Source organism: Canis lupus, chromosome 31 (assembly GCF_011100685.1).
Source record: "Canis lupus familiaris isolate Mischka breed German Shepherd chromosome 31, alternate assembly UU_Cfam_GSD_1.0, whole genome shotgun sequence".
Classification (NCBI taxonomy): domain Eukaryota; kingdom Metazoa; phylum Chordata; class Mammalia; order Carnivora; family Canidae; genus Canis; species Canis lupus.
Window position 1 is genome coordinate 27,711,874 of NC_049252.1, and position 16,671 is coordinate 27,728,544.

Sequence of the window (16,671 nt, forward strand, 5' to 3'; positions counted from 1 at the left end):
GGAGACCCAGCTGTGCCAACACCACCCACGTGCAGTCAGCGATCATGAAATTAGGCCAGGGTCAAGTACAGGCCTATAGGGAAACGGCAACTTGTTGAGATCAAGACCCAGATGTTCACATTCGTCAAACAGTTCAGGCAAGAAGGCTGTAGGGTAGCAAGATTATTAGCCCCTCAAAGAAAGGTAAAATCTCTGCACCCTAAAAACAATGCACGTGAATTCTGTAGCACCCCTGAGACATTTGCTGTGCGACAGAAATGAGGAATTAGATTTCCTCTGGCTACATCAACTAAGTACCGAGTGTAAGAAAGAGAGGTTCATGGTACAACTCCCCTTCTCCGCCACTGACTTTGACCCCTTACTGTGGGTGATGGAGGAGGTCAGGAAGGCTGAGGTCCAGAGAAGGCTGAGTCTGGACACATGGGAAGAGGGATGGTCTATGCAAACAGTTCCCTGAAGGGCCGGAAATACATTTATTGAGCCTACAATGTACGAAGAGTGACCTACTATGTGATCACAAGTACTCTCCTCTGCAATCCTTTCGGTTTATCATTCCCATTCACCATGGGAAAATCAAGTTCAGAGAGCTTGAGTAATTTGCCCCATGCCACCCAGGAAGAAGTAGAACCAGGACTCAAATCTGGAAACAGGACCTCAAAGCCCATGTTTTCACTTCACTGTGCTGCCTCTCAGGAATGTGGCTGAGTTTAGATGTCACAAATTAAAGCTGCCATAAAACCTCCTACTTTTAGGTTTACAGAAGTCTTGATACACCTTTAATTCTTTTTTTTTTTAACACCTTTAATTCTTAACAACTGTTTACTAAGCACCTACTATAACAAAGAGTAAAAATGCTTCTCTGAATCAGGAACCAGCAGAAAATGCTCACCTTTATGATCAGCAGCTTGGTCGATGACTTGAGCTGAAGATGGTTACTGGTCACAAACATTTTCATTAGTAAGTAAAATACAGATCGTTCTCCTCCAATAATTTCTGCATCTGGGCCTTCCTGGAATTTGAAGAGCAGCACGTTATAAACATTATAGAGGCCACTATATGCTGAGCAAACAGGTACCGCACGCCCAGTATGCTTCCAGGCCTCTTATCTCCTCTCATTTTACCTGTGACCTGGCAAGACTGCTGGGATTTTAGACATGAGGAGCTTCGGAATCTCAACCAAACCCCGAACAGCAGTTGGGGAACTAAGCTGGCTGCATTTCAGCAAGATGTTGGTCCTGATAGAATCGACCCCTTATGAGTAATTAAGCCTCTCACAAAGGCCTCTGAGTTTCAAACGCACATCTCAGAGAAGTACGTGGAGCTCCAGATCGTAGGTCCAAATGCCAATAAGGCTGTGTTTGGCTGGAGTGTCCCTGCAGCCCCTGGCAATGACGATGACCCTGAACATAAGAAGAGCTGGTGTTCATGAAGCCCAGCAGACTTTACGTTAAAGCAGAAGGTGGGGCACAGAATATAAATTAATATTTGAATACTGGTTCTTGCAAAGAGGCCTCTCCCTCTGTTCACTTTTTCAGTCATCAGGATCCCGCTGGCCCTATTCACCTGGGGTGAAAAACTCAATGATGCCCCTGGCTGGTCATCGCTCTGGAGTCAGCAGTGACCTCACGGTGGGATGAGGAGGTTGAGATCAAGGCTGTGGCCACACTGTCTGTGGCCAATTCTGGATCATCCAGCTAGGGCTGGCACCTTGCACATGTGCCCTAACCACTCTGTGCCCCGGCTGCCTCATCAGTAAGTAGCAGTAAAGGTGCAGATGCATGGAGCACCCACGTCAATCCTTAATTGTGATGCAGGTGAGGATCCAGCAACACCCCCCCCAACCCCACTGCATTGGCATGCCTTTCTGGAAATACGACATGTGAAAACGCCCACAAACGTTTCCACACGATTGGTTCTGTAAGATTTTAAATAAGATCCAAGTCACTAAAAAAACTGTCATCTGAGCTACTGAGAAACACACTTTGACAATGCTTAATTTTGCCTGGTCACTTTTTCTTTGAATAGAAGTGACATGGCATCCCATGCTTAAGTACACAAGTGAGGATGTGCTGCATCTGGAGTTCCCTTTGATTCAACATCATATTCTCCAGAATGTTCTAGAAGACGCTATTAAAGGCAGAAAAAAAATGCCAGCAAGTTTTACAGATTTTTCCACCAGCCAGTATCCTCTCCGGCTTGGTATCTACTCTGATCTCTGTCTTAAGTTCTTCTAGAATAAAGGACAAAGGAAAAAGAACGTATTTTATTTCCAGAAAGGTTTTAAAATGACAAGCAAGATGTAAAATTGTCGAGATAAAAAAAAGAAACAACCCAAAACTCCCAGCATCCAGCAATAATATCGTTTCAGTTAAGGACACATGAAAACATCTTATTTTGCAAAAGCAGAGACTCACAGCCCTCCTGGTTCATGACTCAGGCCCTGGCCTCGGCCCTAGAAGCATCTGAAAGGGGAACTGCAAATGTCTTCTCTGTAACTATCAGGTTCTGATCCACTTACAAATTTCCAGGCCAAAAAACCAACATGCCCAAGAGTGAGTTACCAGAACGCGGGAGAGCTCTTTGCTTCCTACCTGTGCTTTTAACCACAAAAACTTGCTGGCGGGCAGCTCCAGGGCCACCTTGAGAATGTGGTGCTGCAGAATGGGAGGCACCTCCTCGCGGAGGCCCTGCTCTGAGATGACGCCTGTGGGCAGGAAAAGAGGGAAAGAGACAGAAGTCAGGTGGACGAAGGTGCCCAGCAACTGCAGCCCCTGGCCGAGGGGACCTCCATTTGCAGAAGAAGGGGGAATATGGGGCTCTGTCCCACCCTATCCTGGGCCCATTCTTCTGCCTAGACACAACTCACCTGACACATCCTCCCACCCTGTGGTCTGTCCAAATCTTCAGTAAAAAGCCCCAACTGTACCCGCCCAAAGCAGCCCCCTGGCCCACACTGACCTCTCCCTACAGCCTGAAGCCTGGGGCACCTCATGCTGCCCCCCTGGGTGTGGTCTCTCACTGATGTTATCCCGGGTGGGAGGCATTAGCCTTACTCCCCATACATGCAGACATTTCGTGAGTACACTGTGGCCACCGGAGCCCAGGACTAGGTCCTCATCCTCTGGCCTGAGTTCTGGATTTCTCTTTGCTTGAGAACAACATGGTATTAAATGTTAAATGGCCACATTCTGGTAAATTTTGTATTCTTACAGCAAAGAGGACCTTTCACCTTCCAACAATTAAAAAATTAATTATAGGTTTTCATTAGGGTTATTCCAATAGCTTATATAAATCCCAGGAATGGCATTTCTGCAAGTTTTCTTCTGTAGGCCCATTTATAAAGCAGATTTTATTAGACAAAGTTTCCATCAAGGAAACGTGACCAGACAGGCATAACGTTACCTTTACAAGATATGGTTTGAACCTGTCTCATTGGGTAAAATATGAGTAAACTTTGTCAGAAGTATCTGCATGAATGGGACATCCCTTCGAAGTGGCTCTAACTTCTGCATCCCTGCGCCTCTGAAAAGAGGCTTTCATGTCACATGATCTGTCACTCATCCCCAGGAGACAACTCGGGCTGCCTGGCTTCTCCTTCTCTGTCTGCGGCTGCTAAGGGTTCCCTGATCTTTACTTTAAAAAGCCTGGCTATTTAAAAAACTATGAGTCCAAATGCTAATAACCAGGCCGATGGATCACGCATGCCGGTGAAATGGCCCGCCAGCCCTCCCGGCCCCCAGCTCCAGGGGCTCTTTCATCCCTGCTGGCAGAAACAGCAGAGGGCCACCTGCAGGCTCCTGAGACGCACCTTTCAGGAGCTTGCTGAAGTCAAAGTTGTACTGCGTGACCACGTGTGGGACCACCTTTTGGTATAGGCATATGACCTGGAGCAGAACGGCTTTCAGAAGAATGGTTTCAGCATCATCTGAACCAAGATAAAACACCTTAAATTAGAAAGCACACTCATTCTTTGCCTTTAATCAGCAGTCAGGAAGCAGCCAAGCCGTCTGTGACCCACTGCAGTCAGCAACACGCTGAACACAGAGGCTACAGATAGATCCCTATGACATCAACGTGGTAAAGGTCAAGACTGTCCAAATGGATTGGGTTTAAATCCCCATTTGTTGCTGTGACCTGAGACATGTTAAAGTTACCCTGTCTACTTGAGCATCCTCATCTGAACAATGAGGACATAGCACTGCCCACCCTCGCAGGACCACCATATGGATTAAGTAGCACCCAGACAGAAGGTACAAGGCCCACTGCCTGGCAGGCCAACAGCAAGGTCTGAGTCAATGTATCTCATTACTGGGGGGACTGGTTACCCCACCTCTACCCACACAGCAAAAGAGAGGGCCATGGAAAGTCCAGAGCACATGGTACCCATCATTCAAGTCTTTAGAGGGGTCATAGTACTTGCATAAAGCCTGCACACATTTCCAACAGATACTCTGAAAGCCCCTCTAGACAGGAGGTGTCCCCAGCTGCCTTTGCCCCCTCTGTCCACACACAACAGAGCCCCGCGCAGCCCTCACCTCGTTCGGGAGCCGCACAGGTGGCAGGAGTCCAGTGGTCCCTCTTCTTTCCTTTCTCATCATCCTGTTTTGTGTCCTGCTTTCGAAGAGACTGCCAGACCCACACAATGGTGTTGAGGTCTGGCAAAATCTAAAAGGGAAAACAAAAACCCCAGTCACACTAAACAAGGGAGAGAAACAAATGAAATGAACCTACGAAGGACAAGCAACAACGAAGAGAAGATAATGAGCACACGCAGGTGTGTAAGACACGGGATGTGGAGAGACAAGAGGCCCATGCCCCCCCCCCCCCCCCCCCCCCCCGCCACTTCTGCTCTGTGCTGATTCTCACAATTGCAGACACCATGGACTTGGTGACAAAACAAGCCCTGAAAATTACAACAAATTGCCTGATGACTCATTCACCTGAGCAAGACACTGGGAATAAAGAAAGCTGACCCCTGAGTGGCTGGAGGTCTTGCCCAGCATGACCCCATCTACGATGATTGCCCTTCGCTACTTACCAGAAGGGGCCACAGGGAAGAGGGTGCAGGAGGGACCCTCACTCTGGCCCCCCTACAGTGTGGATGCGGTGACTGGGGAGGGAGAAACGAAGAGCTCCCGAAGGGACTGAGGTCCCATGGAGCATCCCAACCCCTCCACAGCACTTCATTCCGCACCCAGCCTGTCCTGGGACTGCCTCTCGCCTCGGTGTGCTGGCCTGTGACAGCTGGGAGGAATGCCCCAGAACCTCATCTGGAATGGCCAAAGCGGGTTTCCATGCCTACCTTGCTCAGAGCTTCTCTGAAGAGCTGCACAAACTCTCCCATCACTGTGGCCGTGTACACGCCTGATCCTTGCCACATCTCTTTATTCAGGCAGTGGTCAATAGTTTTCAATGCTCTTTTCAAAATGACAGAAATAAGGGATAAAGCTGTGTGTTTCACTGACTTGCTGTCCAACTGGAAAGAAAAAGAGGTAAATCCACAGTCTGTAGGCTGCACGGGTGGACACAGACCTCCCAAGTCCTGGGTCTGGCTGGCTCCTGCCTCTCTTGGGGGAAGCAGCAGCCTGGGGACCCTAACCTCTTGACCTCCTGCAGAGCTGACCTCAGCAGTGGCGATACAAAGAAGAGTCTAATAGTTATTTTTAATTGTTTCATTGTCTGTGTTTAGTCAGTCTTTCTCTGACAGCCACTGAGCTCCTATGGATTATCCCCATCAAGAACAGCCACGATCTCACCAGAACCCAACCCTGGAAAAGCATGTAATGTCGTTGAGTGCACAGGTGACAAAAAAAGGCACCACGCACTGAGTATGAAAAACCACCTCCAAGCTTGGTAAGCGTGCAGCCCCTCAATATAGGCCTCCAACAACCAAACTCTACCTGGGTTCAGAATGACAGCCAGGAAAGTGTTCCAAATCCCCACTCGCTGCAGAGAGGGAATAAACAGCTCAAGAACCTGAGTTATGACCAAAATGAGGGTACATCCTGGGAGACCCGGGCTCAGGCCTAGCCCTCACCAAGTCCATCGGGCCCAGGTGCATTCAAGGTATGGTGCAGCCCCGGGCTCACCGATGGGCCATGAAGACTGGCAGGCAGGCAGGCACACACAGAGTGGCTTTCGGATGGGCTTCCAGTTTAGCAAGCATGACACCACATTTTCCTAGCATTCCAATTAGCTAGGGGTTCATTTCGTACGGATGCTGGACATGAAAGTAGCGCTACATGAAATGCCCTAAGCCAGCAGTGACTCCCTCTCCATAATCGTTTCAAAGGCAGGGCCCGAACAAGTGTTCGTGGGCACACATTGCCTCCCAACACCTCATTTCCAGTTTCTAAAATGGGCTCTTTTGTGATTCTAAAATCAGAAATTAGACTAGTAAAAACTTTCAGATGACACTGTAAAGAAAAGAAAAACGTAAAACATACACATGTGTGCACAGAGAGTCCACAGCCTTAGCAGCCACCCCCAGACACACTCCCGAGTCGCCGGTCTCACTGTCACAGTCAGGAAGGGCCCACTCAGGACGAGGCCCACCCAGGGGACATCCTCTCCCATCAAGGGCACTACCCCCTGTCCTGAAACGACACTGGGAGAGGGAAAGGGTGGCTTTCCATCCCAGACCACCTGCCAGGACCACTCCCTGGGGGCACCAACACAGCCGCTGTGGACATGGTCTTCCACCCACAAACGGCAGCTCCGACATAGGCCTTTCAGTTCTGTTTCCTCGAAAGCCCCTTGAGATAAAACAGTCTGTGCCTCTCATCAGACTAATGAGCAAGTGAGCTGGGTCCTAATTTTGGTTATTGTGATTTGGCAACCTGAACAAATGGCCTTTCTGAGCAGCCCCACACCGGCTTCCCCCCTGCTCCTTGCCCACTGCCCACTCTTGGCACAGAACCTGGACAGGTACCAGAGATGCGGAGCCCCACTGCACAACCAAAGAAGTCCTCGCCACTCTGCACTGACTGCCCCATCATCGCTGGGGCCACCTCATGCCCATGCCACTCACCACGGCAGATCCCAGTCCTGCTGTATCCACAACCCAGCCTCTCCCGGCTAAGGCTCAAGGCCACCTGGGTTTAGGAGGGCCTGGCAGGGTCCACAGCCATTCACTTAAAGCCTCGGTACTATGCACGTGTCCCTCAAAACACAGCTTTTGGAAGGACTTGGGGACCTTCATAACAACGAAATTTAATTTTTCTGCAAATGTGTCACTTTTTTTTCCATGAACATCTCCTCTCAAAAAACCTGAAACAGCTGATCCTCAAAGTAAATGTTCTCCACTATTCACTTAAACCACAAAAGACAAGATTTGCTAAATTGTAGTCCTACTCCATCCACAAATCCTCAACTGATACTTCCATACATGACACTGCACTGCAGCTGAGCACACTGCCCTTCCTAAATCCAATAGACTCCCACCCTCTGGCCAGTGCAGAGAGCCATGCAGGGGTCTGTGGTCCTGCTCTGTGCTGGAGCAGTAACATCAGCAGCTGCATCCCCTGGCAGGAATGCTCCTCGGGCTCCAGGTCCCTTGCCCAGGTGAGTGGACACACGGGAAAGCCTGAGGCTCATTGACAAAACACCGTCCAATAAATCCAAGCAGGCATTCTCAGAACGATCCCCAAAAAGGCCAATGTGGTGAACTGAGAAAGTTCTAGCAGAAAGGCAACAACTTACATTTAATGCTTGGGTGAACATGATCTTATTGCACACCAGAGGTGCGGTGGTCACCATCACCATTGCCAGGAGCCGAGGCAAGGGGATGAACTCTCTGGTCTGAAAAGCCCGGGAAATGTCTGGCTGGGCCTCATAGATCTACGAAAAAGAGAAAAGAGCATGAGCTGGTTACGTTTCAAGCTTCAGCCTCACTGTAGGCACCCCACAGTGAAGCCATTCCAACAAAATGATTATAAGTGATAAAGGTCCAAGGCTTGCCACGAACAGGGTCCAGGAGATTAACCTCTGAATCTACTTGTTAGAGAAAAGTCAGATCACGAGACTGTTACCAGGGCAGTGACCTGCAAAGCAGAGCTCAGCTTGCAGCCTGGGGAGCCCCTTAAAACTTCTGATGGCAAATAAGTCACTGCTAGAATTAACAAACGTATTACTCTCAAGTTACTGCACTTGACGGGCACCTGACGAATTATGTCATCTTTTGAATACTTCATGACTACACTTTGGGGTAGGGATATTTTATATTAAAATAAAAAAACATTCATGGATGACAAAATTGGACCTCAACGAGGTTAAGTAATTTCCCCAGGGGCACAGAGCTAGAAATCAGTGAAGCAAGGACTTGCACCCAGGCCTGCAAAGGTCATGCATTTGCCCCCTACCCTTCCCTGGGCAGAGCAGCTCCCAAGGGGGGTGATGGCCACAGGACTACCTTCCCCCAAATGAGGAGGCAAGATGCCTCCTTATTGTCCCAAGATATACATGGGTACTGCATACACACACACCCAGGAAAAATGAGAGAATATTTGAATGAAAGCTTGTTTTACAGATAATCCCATGCTCAGATCGAGGCACAAGAAAACAATCCTAGATATTTCACCTTAGGCAGGCCACAGATCAGAGAGAGCATGACTGAGCCAGGCAGTACGGCCAAAGAATGTACAATTGGTACCTCCATTGTGGGATGAAGGAAGGCTGTTGCCTGTGATTAGAAGATGTTAACAGTGGTGCCTGAGTGGCTTAGTCAGTTAAACAGCCAACTCTTGGTTTTGGCTTGTGGGATCAAGTCCCACGCCTGGCTCCATGCTCAGCGGGTAGTCGGCTTGAGATTTTTCTCTCTCCCTCTACCCCTCCCCCTGCTCATCTGCGTGCTCTTTCTCTCAAATAAATAGATCTTTAAAAAAAAAAGATATTAATGCATAGTCACTTAGATTATTTCATAGCTTACTTCAAGCTGTTCTAAGTACTTAAAACAGTAGTCTTTAAAACGATCCTACATTTCAGACATTTCACTAATTCCAGCCTAAATGTGCTAAAATTCATTAAGATCTCACTCCAAGCAAAATCTGGATGAAGGCGATGAATTTGGCTTAACAGACTCGAAAGGCATCCACCTCAAAATTCAGCTCAATGAAAAGCTGAATGTCTTCAGAGGACCAGATGCCAGCCTGACACATTCTAAAGCACCCTCGAAGAATGCCTGAAAGGTTCTCCATCCTGACGTTCACGGGCACGTCACTGTCTCTCTCCCTAGGCACCATGTCTCTGCTCCTGACACTCTGCCCACCACCTGACACACTCCGGAATGCCCAGGTTTGTTACCTTGTTCAGTAGTTTGATGTTATTTGACCAAGTGGACTTCACTCTTGGGAGAAAGGAAAATGTGACTTCCTTGAAGTATTTGTTCAGTAAGTCCGGGCACACTTTGAGGATGTTCACCACAAGCTCACCCACCAGCTCGTCGTCAGCGGCGGTTTTCAAACCCAACAGGAAGTGCAAGAGGGTCAGGTTCCCACCTCTGCCAGAGAGAGGAGAGAAGGGTCTGCAGCATTTTCACAACACACCGTGAACACAGTTACAACACAAGGGGCTGGCAAACTGCACCTCTGAATCTCCCTCATGACACAAAGTGGGGTGTTCCCATGGCCTGTGGGGTTCCAGCTCTCCAACAAAGGGCTTCAATTTCCCCCTGTATTTCTGAGTGGCTGAAAGTCTCCACTTTGTCCTGTTCTCCCATTTCTCTTTGCCTCCCTTGAGTTCCATTTGATTTTTATGCAGAGGAAGAAACCTACTCTCTGTCTCCACCCCATCCACCTGCCAGTCTGCCCAGAAGTCAAGGCTACTATAAAGAAAGGACCAAACCCGCCGGGAGGAAGGAATCCACTCCCAGAATTTCACTGTGAGATTTTCCTGACCTCTTTCCTCTAAATGCACATGAAAAAGCACATGTGTAAAGAAATATGCATGTTGAGCATTAAGTATAAAAGAGAGGATATGTTTTTCTTTTGAAAAGATTTTTAACGAAGTGCTTGCAAAACTGCCTTGTGGTCCAGTGCCACAAATTTCTGAAATGCGACAAAATGGCACAGTCTCCACGGGTTTTCCACCTCCTCTGTTTCTAACTTATTTCTAATTCCTGTGCTTTCACTTAGCAGCCACAAGCAGCTCATCTAGGGGAAAAAAATCTACTGTATGAAAATATTCAAAACTTGTCCCAAAGTGGGCAGTTTTCAAAAGTATAAGATCATAAAAATAATAATCAAGAAAACCTGTGGACATTAAAACTTGCAGAAAGTAAGCAACTAGCCCAGGATCTACAGAGGCAAACCCACAGGACTCTATGTTTACCCCCAGATCCTTCTAAGGAAGGATGATTTTTCATTTCTGCCTGTCCCTGGGAAGTCATAATTCCAGAAAATCTCAGAATTTACCACTAGCATGCACGTTGACAGCTTCTAGGATCCTCACGGTTCCATATCCCCTTATAAAACTGACTAAAACTAAGATGCAATACGCAGTTTTACATATAATAATTTTTCAAAAACTGCATTAGAGGGTAATTTGATCAGAAACCTATGCTCTATAAGTCTAAAAAGCTTACATTCTTAATATGAAAATTTCACGAGCAAAAGTTTGTGCTATCAAACGAACACAATGCTGAATCTACAAAGTACGCTAAAAATACGACACATCCACGTTATTTCAAGCAGTATTGTAATAAAATAGATGACATTTATATTTACAGTGTGCAACACGTGCCAGCCACTGCTCCAGGCAATTTCCACACGCTACTTTTCTCTAAGGTGGATACTAATTTTGATTCCATTTTACAGACGTGGCAACAGAGGCAGAGAGAAGCAAGTATTTGTCGAGGTCTCACAGCTGACTCCAAATTCTGTTCTCTTAACTTTCACATCAGGGGTTGACAAACTACAGCCCACCATCTGTCTTTGTAAATAAAGCTTTATTGGAACAGTTACACCCATTATGTCCATGGCTGCTCCACTACGACAATGGTAGAGTTGAGTGGTCACAATACAGACTGTATGGCACACCAAGCCTAAAATATTACCTTTCCCTTAGAGAAGTTTACCAACCCCGGCCTACGCTGTAATGCCTCGCTTTCAAACATTCATGATGTGCCAGGCACTGTCCTAGACCCCGGGGATCCCAAAAAGACCAGCCTATGTTCTCATCAATTCTTGTCTATCAGGTAACGAACAAGTAAATAAACAAACGTGCATGGTGGTACTAAGTCATGGTCAAAAGCAAGAGCCAGGCATAAGGGCAGTGACAGAAGATGGGCTATTTCAGAAAAGGGTTGCCAGGGAAGGCCTCTCCGATGTGGTGACGCGAGCCCTGAATGGAGCTGCAAGAGCCTTACAACTACTGCCAGACAATACATTTTAATTTTCTCTAAGTTTTACATCAATATCCCCACAAACAAAATTCCCTTCCTCTTCTAAGTGCAAACATCTGCATTTGCCCCGGCTTCAAAAAACTGATATAAGCCACAGCTTATTTGAACAAAACCATACCTACAAGTTAATTCAAATATGTTCATCAAATGATGATCTATTTTATGGGTCTTACAGAGGAAAACACATGTGTTTTAGGCATGATGTTATATACTACAAATCTTATATATTACACGTTATTATACAAAGCATATGTTAATGTTAATATATGCTATATAATACGTATATTTGATTATAAAAATCTGCTGTTATCTTTAACAAGCAAGTGACCTGATTTTTTTGCTGATGAGGGAAAAGCTACACTATCATGAAAAAAAGTTAAAAGAAAAAGAAATGAGGTGGGGCAAGTTAATTCACAATGACCTCAGAATCAAAACAAGTCACAAGCAGGAAAAAAATTTCCACCGTGTTATCTCATTCTGAAGGAATCAGTTATCTGCCTGGGTGGGTGAAACTAAATCAAACCACCTGTATCTTTATAAAAATAAAATGCCACAGAGGTAAATTAAAAAATTAATTAATTAATTAATTAAAGGTATTCATGATGACCAGAAAATATTCCTAATATTTTTACAATCGAGAGGGAAAAAAGCAGGTTAATAAATCCAACAGTATGCTATTTTGGTTATTTAAAAACTAGTAACACGGATATGTATTACAGCTAGACTAAAACAGAAGGTCTAAGAGAACATAATTCTGGGGCACCTGGGTAGCTCAGTCAGTTAAGTGCCTGCCTTCAGCTCATGATCTCAGGCCGGAGATCAAGCTCCGCATGTTGAGTCTGCGTCTCCCTCTCCCTCTGCTCCTCCCCACCCACTTTCCACACATGCTTACCCTCTCTCTCAAATAAATAAAACCTTTTTAAAAAGATTTTTATTAATTAAATTTAAAATAAATACACAAGCTTAAATTATATATATAAATAAATGGGGAAAAAATAAATAAATGAAAGAACATAATCTAAACTATCAGGTCTGGGCTTTGCTTCCTCACTGATGAAATGGCACCGTAACTGTGCAACATAAAATGAAATACAAAAAAACCAAACTGTGAAAACCTAGCTCATTAGCGGCTGTCTTTGAGGAGAGGAAGGACTATTGTGCCTGGTACGAGGATGGGCTTAGAACCAGACTCCCTGGGTTTCAATGTGAACTCTGCCACTTACGGGCTGAATGACCCAACCTCTCTGTGCCCACCTCCCTTATCCGTTAAACTGGGATCACAGTGGCTCCCACCTCAGGAGAGCATTGAGGCCCGCAAAGGGGCTCACACTCTCTGGGGAGGCAGAGGTAAAACTTACCCTCAGACCCAGCCAATGCCACATCTGGAGTGAAACCCGCAGCACCTCGCTGGGTGAGACATCTCCTACTGGGCTACCCCCAGCCCTTTGCCCTGAGGGCCTGTAATGGGCAGCCACTCTCCGGGTCACCAAATGTTCATCGCTGAGATGAGTTAGGTAATGTCTAGAATCCTAGTTGTAATCCAGCACGATCCCATCACTCCATGGGTCTCCCCAGCAAGTCATGTATGTGAGGAGTACTGAGGAGTGCACACTCGGGGTTCCCAGGGGTGCTATCTTACCTGCCAAGGGTGCCGAGCGATGCATCGTAAAAATTAATCCCATGCTTGAGTGAACAGCACAGATCCATCAGGAAGGTGTGAACAAGCTCCCTCACCATGGTTTTCCCTGCATCCTCAGCAGAAGCCTACAAGGTTTTTTAAAAATTCAATGAAAATCTCAAGTTTATAAGCCTCGGTAAGAGCTGTGGAGTAAAACTGGATAATACCAGGCACCTGATGACCTCTTAGAAAACATCTTGAATTCTTCATATCATTCAAAAAAAAACAAACAGAAACACCAATCAAGATTTTAAAAACCCACAGCTTATGCATGGAATTGAAAAAGAAATTAATAAGTTAAATAAAAAACAACAACAAACAAGCTCATGGACACAGAGAAAGACTGGTGGTTGCCGGGAGTGGCAGGGTGGTGAAGGAAATGGATGAACTGTTTTTTAGTTCAAATAAACTGAGTTAAAAAAGAAAATATTTCTTTTTGAAGTTGAATGGAGTTGCTAGAACAAGAAACTACAGATAACTCAACATTTTTATGTTATTTTGTATTGTTTCCAAGTACTTGACAATAAGAGTTTTCATTTAATTTTTACAGCAGCCCCATGTGTCTGGCAGAGCAAACCAATGGTACAGCTGAAGTCCCCACTGGGCTAGCGAGTGAAGAGCCCCCATGATTAAAGTTTCTCTTTATGAGGCACCTGGGTGGCTCAGCAGTTGAGCATCTATCTGCCTTTGGCTCAGGGTGTGGTCCCGGGGTCCTGGGATCGAGTCCCACATCGGGCTCCCTGCATGGAGCCTGCTTCTCCCTCTGCCTATGTCTCTGCCTCTCATGAATACATAAAATCTTAAAAAAAAAAAAAAAAAGCCTCTCTTTACAGCATATACTTCAGTTACAGAATCATTTCTTTAAGCTTCTCTTTGCTTTTGTGCTGATACTATGATAGAAGAAATACAGTTGACCTTTGAACAACATGGGTTTGAACTGCACAGTTCTGCTTATGCGGATTGCTTTCCATAAATACAGTGCAGTACTATAAATGTATTTTCTCCTATGATTTCCTTAATAACATTTACTTTCCTCCAGCTTACTCCACTGTAACAGCATGGTATATAATACACATAACGTACAAAACGTGTTCATCGACTGTTTATGTTATGGGTAAGTCTGCCAATCAACAGTAGGTTATTAGTAGTTAGGTTAAGTTTTTCAGGAAGTCAAAAACTGTATATGGATTTTTGACTGCATGGGGGTCAGCGCCCCTAGCCCCTGCCTAGTTCAGGGGTAATGTGAATTTGGTCTGCACCCCCAGTTCCTGGAGGAGGGCTTCCAAAACCGCTGTACATTCCTGAGTGATGGGGTGAGACTAATGTCCATACAGAGTTCTAAAATCCCCTAGACTGTCCTGAGTGATAGGAGCATTTTTTATTCTAATGAGGCCAAACTCTTAATGGGCTCCTGGATAGCTTCTGGCTGGAAACCAGAATGCAACCAGTGATGAGAGCATTACCTAACTCTGAATTTGAACATCCTCACCTATAAGGTAGAACCATTAAAAAAAGAAAAAAAAATACTCTTAAGAGGGACAAGTTTAAACCTGTATTTTTAAACAAGCTTAAGAATGACTTAATTTCTCTTGCTCTTTTGAATAAAATTCCACGTTTGGGAGTGTTTTTATTAAGCCCCCAAGGCTTCCTGGTAATAAAGCATACAAAACATGTTGAAAACAAGAGGACAGAGGCAAGTCACCAAGATAAAAGGAGGTAAAACACAGGGCTCTTGAGAGGTAAATTACTATAAAGTTCACAGGAAGTCTGAGCCTTCACTACTCTGGCCAACTCCATGTTCAGAAACACCCTGAGGAAAATCAAAATGAGGAGAATTAAAAGGTACTCCAGCCTTGGGTCAACTCGAGAGCAACTGGTCTAACTCAACACTTGAGTGACTATTACAAAATAAATCACACATGTCAGGAGTTGAGGAAATTGGGGTTTTCCTAAGGCACTTGGGATCCTGAAGTGAAAGCAATTGGCCTTGAAATTCTAAAGGCTCATATGGAAAGAACAGAAAGATGGAAAAGAAGAGGTCAATGAGAGAAGGAAGAGAGCCTGGATCAACACCATGTGTCTACAGGGCAAGCCCTGTAGGGAAACCAGCATGTCACTCAGCTAAAGGAGTAAGAGTTTTCTCTTTAATGGGAGCAAAAAAAAAAAAAAAAAAGTCTAATATCAGATTACTGCAGAGATTAAAAAAATAAAATTTGAAAGACCGTATTACATCTAGGTAGAGAATTAATATAATCATAAGCCAAGAGACCCAGATTAAATGGGGGATCTTTCTTTTTTTTAAAGGCAGGTGGATTCCTCAGCCTCCAGCGGTGAGGACCACACGCTAACAGTAAGGTCAATTCAAAGCCAACAGGACTGTACCTCAACATTTTCCAGGTTTACATCAACAATCCCATTCCAGCTGTAGAGAGCTGCTATGTGGTTCAATAACTGCCCGGTAAAGAAACGCACCTTCTGGGTTTTCGTGATATTTTTATTGTGAACTACCTAAAAACAATAGAACAAATTAATTTCAAGGAATTTGATTTTTAGAAGTGTTTCTTGTACTTCGTCATTACAAAAACCACGTAAGGCCTATGGCAAAAAGCTTGACTGAAAAAAGGAAAAATATGAAGAGAAAAACAACAAAAGTCAACAACCTTTGAACCATCCTAGGATATGCACAGTTAGCATCATGGTACATTCCCTTTTAGCTCTCTGCCCCGCAACACGTAATATATACATACACGTACCATTTGTTTATCTCTTTGAGATTATACTTAGAGTTTTCTGCCTACTTATATAGCATGAGCTTTTTCCACATTATTAAAAACGCCTTTAGGGATCCCTGGGTGGCTCAGCGGTTTAGAGCCTGCTTTCCACCTAAGGTGTGATCCTGGAGTCTCGGGATCAAGTCCCACATCGGGCTCCCTGCATGGAGTCTGCTTCTCTCTCTGCCTCTCTCTCTGTCTCTCATGGATAAATAAATAAAATTAAAAAAAAAATAAAAATAAAAACTCCTTTAGAACCTCATTTTGGAGGGCTCGATATCACTCTAGCCTGAGTGACCATAATTTATTTCACCTTTCCCATGGTGTGTACAATTAGGCTGTTTCCACTCTGGCTGTCATCAGCATCCCTGTACAGAGTCTGTATCCCTGATTATAGGGCTAGAAATGGGGCACTGGTTCTCAGCTCCCCATAAACCCACTCCCAGAACCTCTAGGGATGTGGCCCAGATGTATGTGTTTCAAATTTGCTTCCTGGGTGATTCTGAGAACCTCCCAACACCCCCAAGGCTAGGAACATCTTTAAGACCTTTGACACATACTGCCAGACCCGCTCTAACACTTCCTCCACAAAAGTACCTGATTCAAAGCATCTCTGCTAGCAATGAATATCATTGTTTTAAAAGATGCATGTTAATTTGATAGGTGAAAAAAAACCTGTTATCTCCTGACTTATATTACTTTTAGTCAGGGTTTCTTAACCCCAGCACAAATTGACATTTTGGGCCAAATAATGGTTGTAAGGGACTGTCTTGTGCAATGTAGGATGCTGAGCACCATCCCTGGCTTCTGCCCACTTGTACCAG

At 45.3% G+C, this 16,671-nt stretch overlaps 1 protein-coding gene across 2 annotated transcripts in view; it reads right to left on the minus strand.

Moving 5' to 3' along the window:
• Positions 1 to 16,671, minus strand: part of URB1 (URB1 ribosome biogenesis homolog) — a 70,437-nt gene that overhangs the window by 39,499 nt on the left and 14,267 nt on the right. For both annotated transcript variants that reach the window (XM_038581353.1, XM_038581354.1), the window contains 9 exons: positions 15,459 to 15,584; positions 13,038 to 13,162; positions 9,301 to 9,496; positions 7,702 to 7,839; positions 5,303 to 5,476; positions 4,536 to 4,665; positions 3,809 to 3,925; positions 2,592 to 2,704; positions 890 to 1,009 (listed from right to left, as the gene is read on the minus strand). In XM_038581353.1, the coding sequence (XP_038437281.1) occupies positions 890 to 1,009; positions 2,592 to 2,704; positions 3,809 to 3,925; positions 4,536 to 4,665; positions 5,303 to 5,476; positions 7,702 to 7,839; positions 9,301 to 9,496; positions 13,038 to 13,162; positions 15,459 to 15,584 (1,239 nt within the window). The remainder of the gene's footprint in view (positions 1 to 889; positions 1,010 to 2,591; positions 2,705 to 3,808; positions 3,926 to 4,535; positions 4,666 to 5,302; positions 5,477 to 7,701; positions 7,840 to 9,300; positions 9,497 to 13,037; positions 13,163 to 15,458; positions 15,585 to 16,671) is intronic.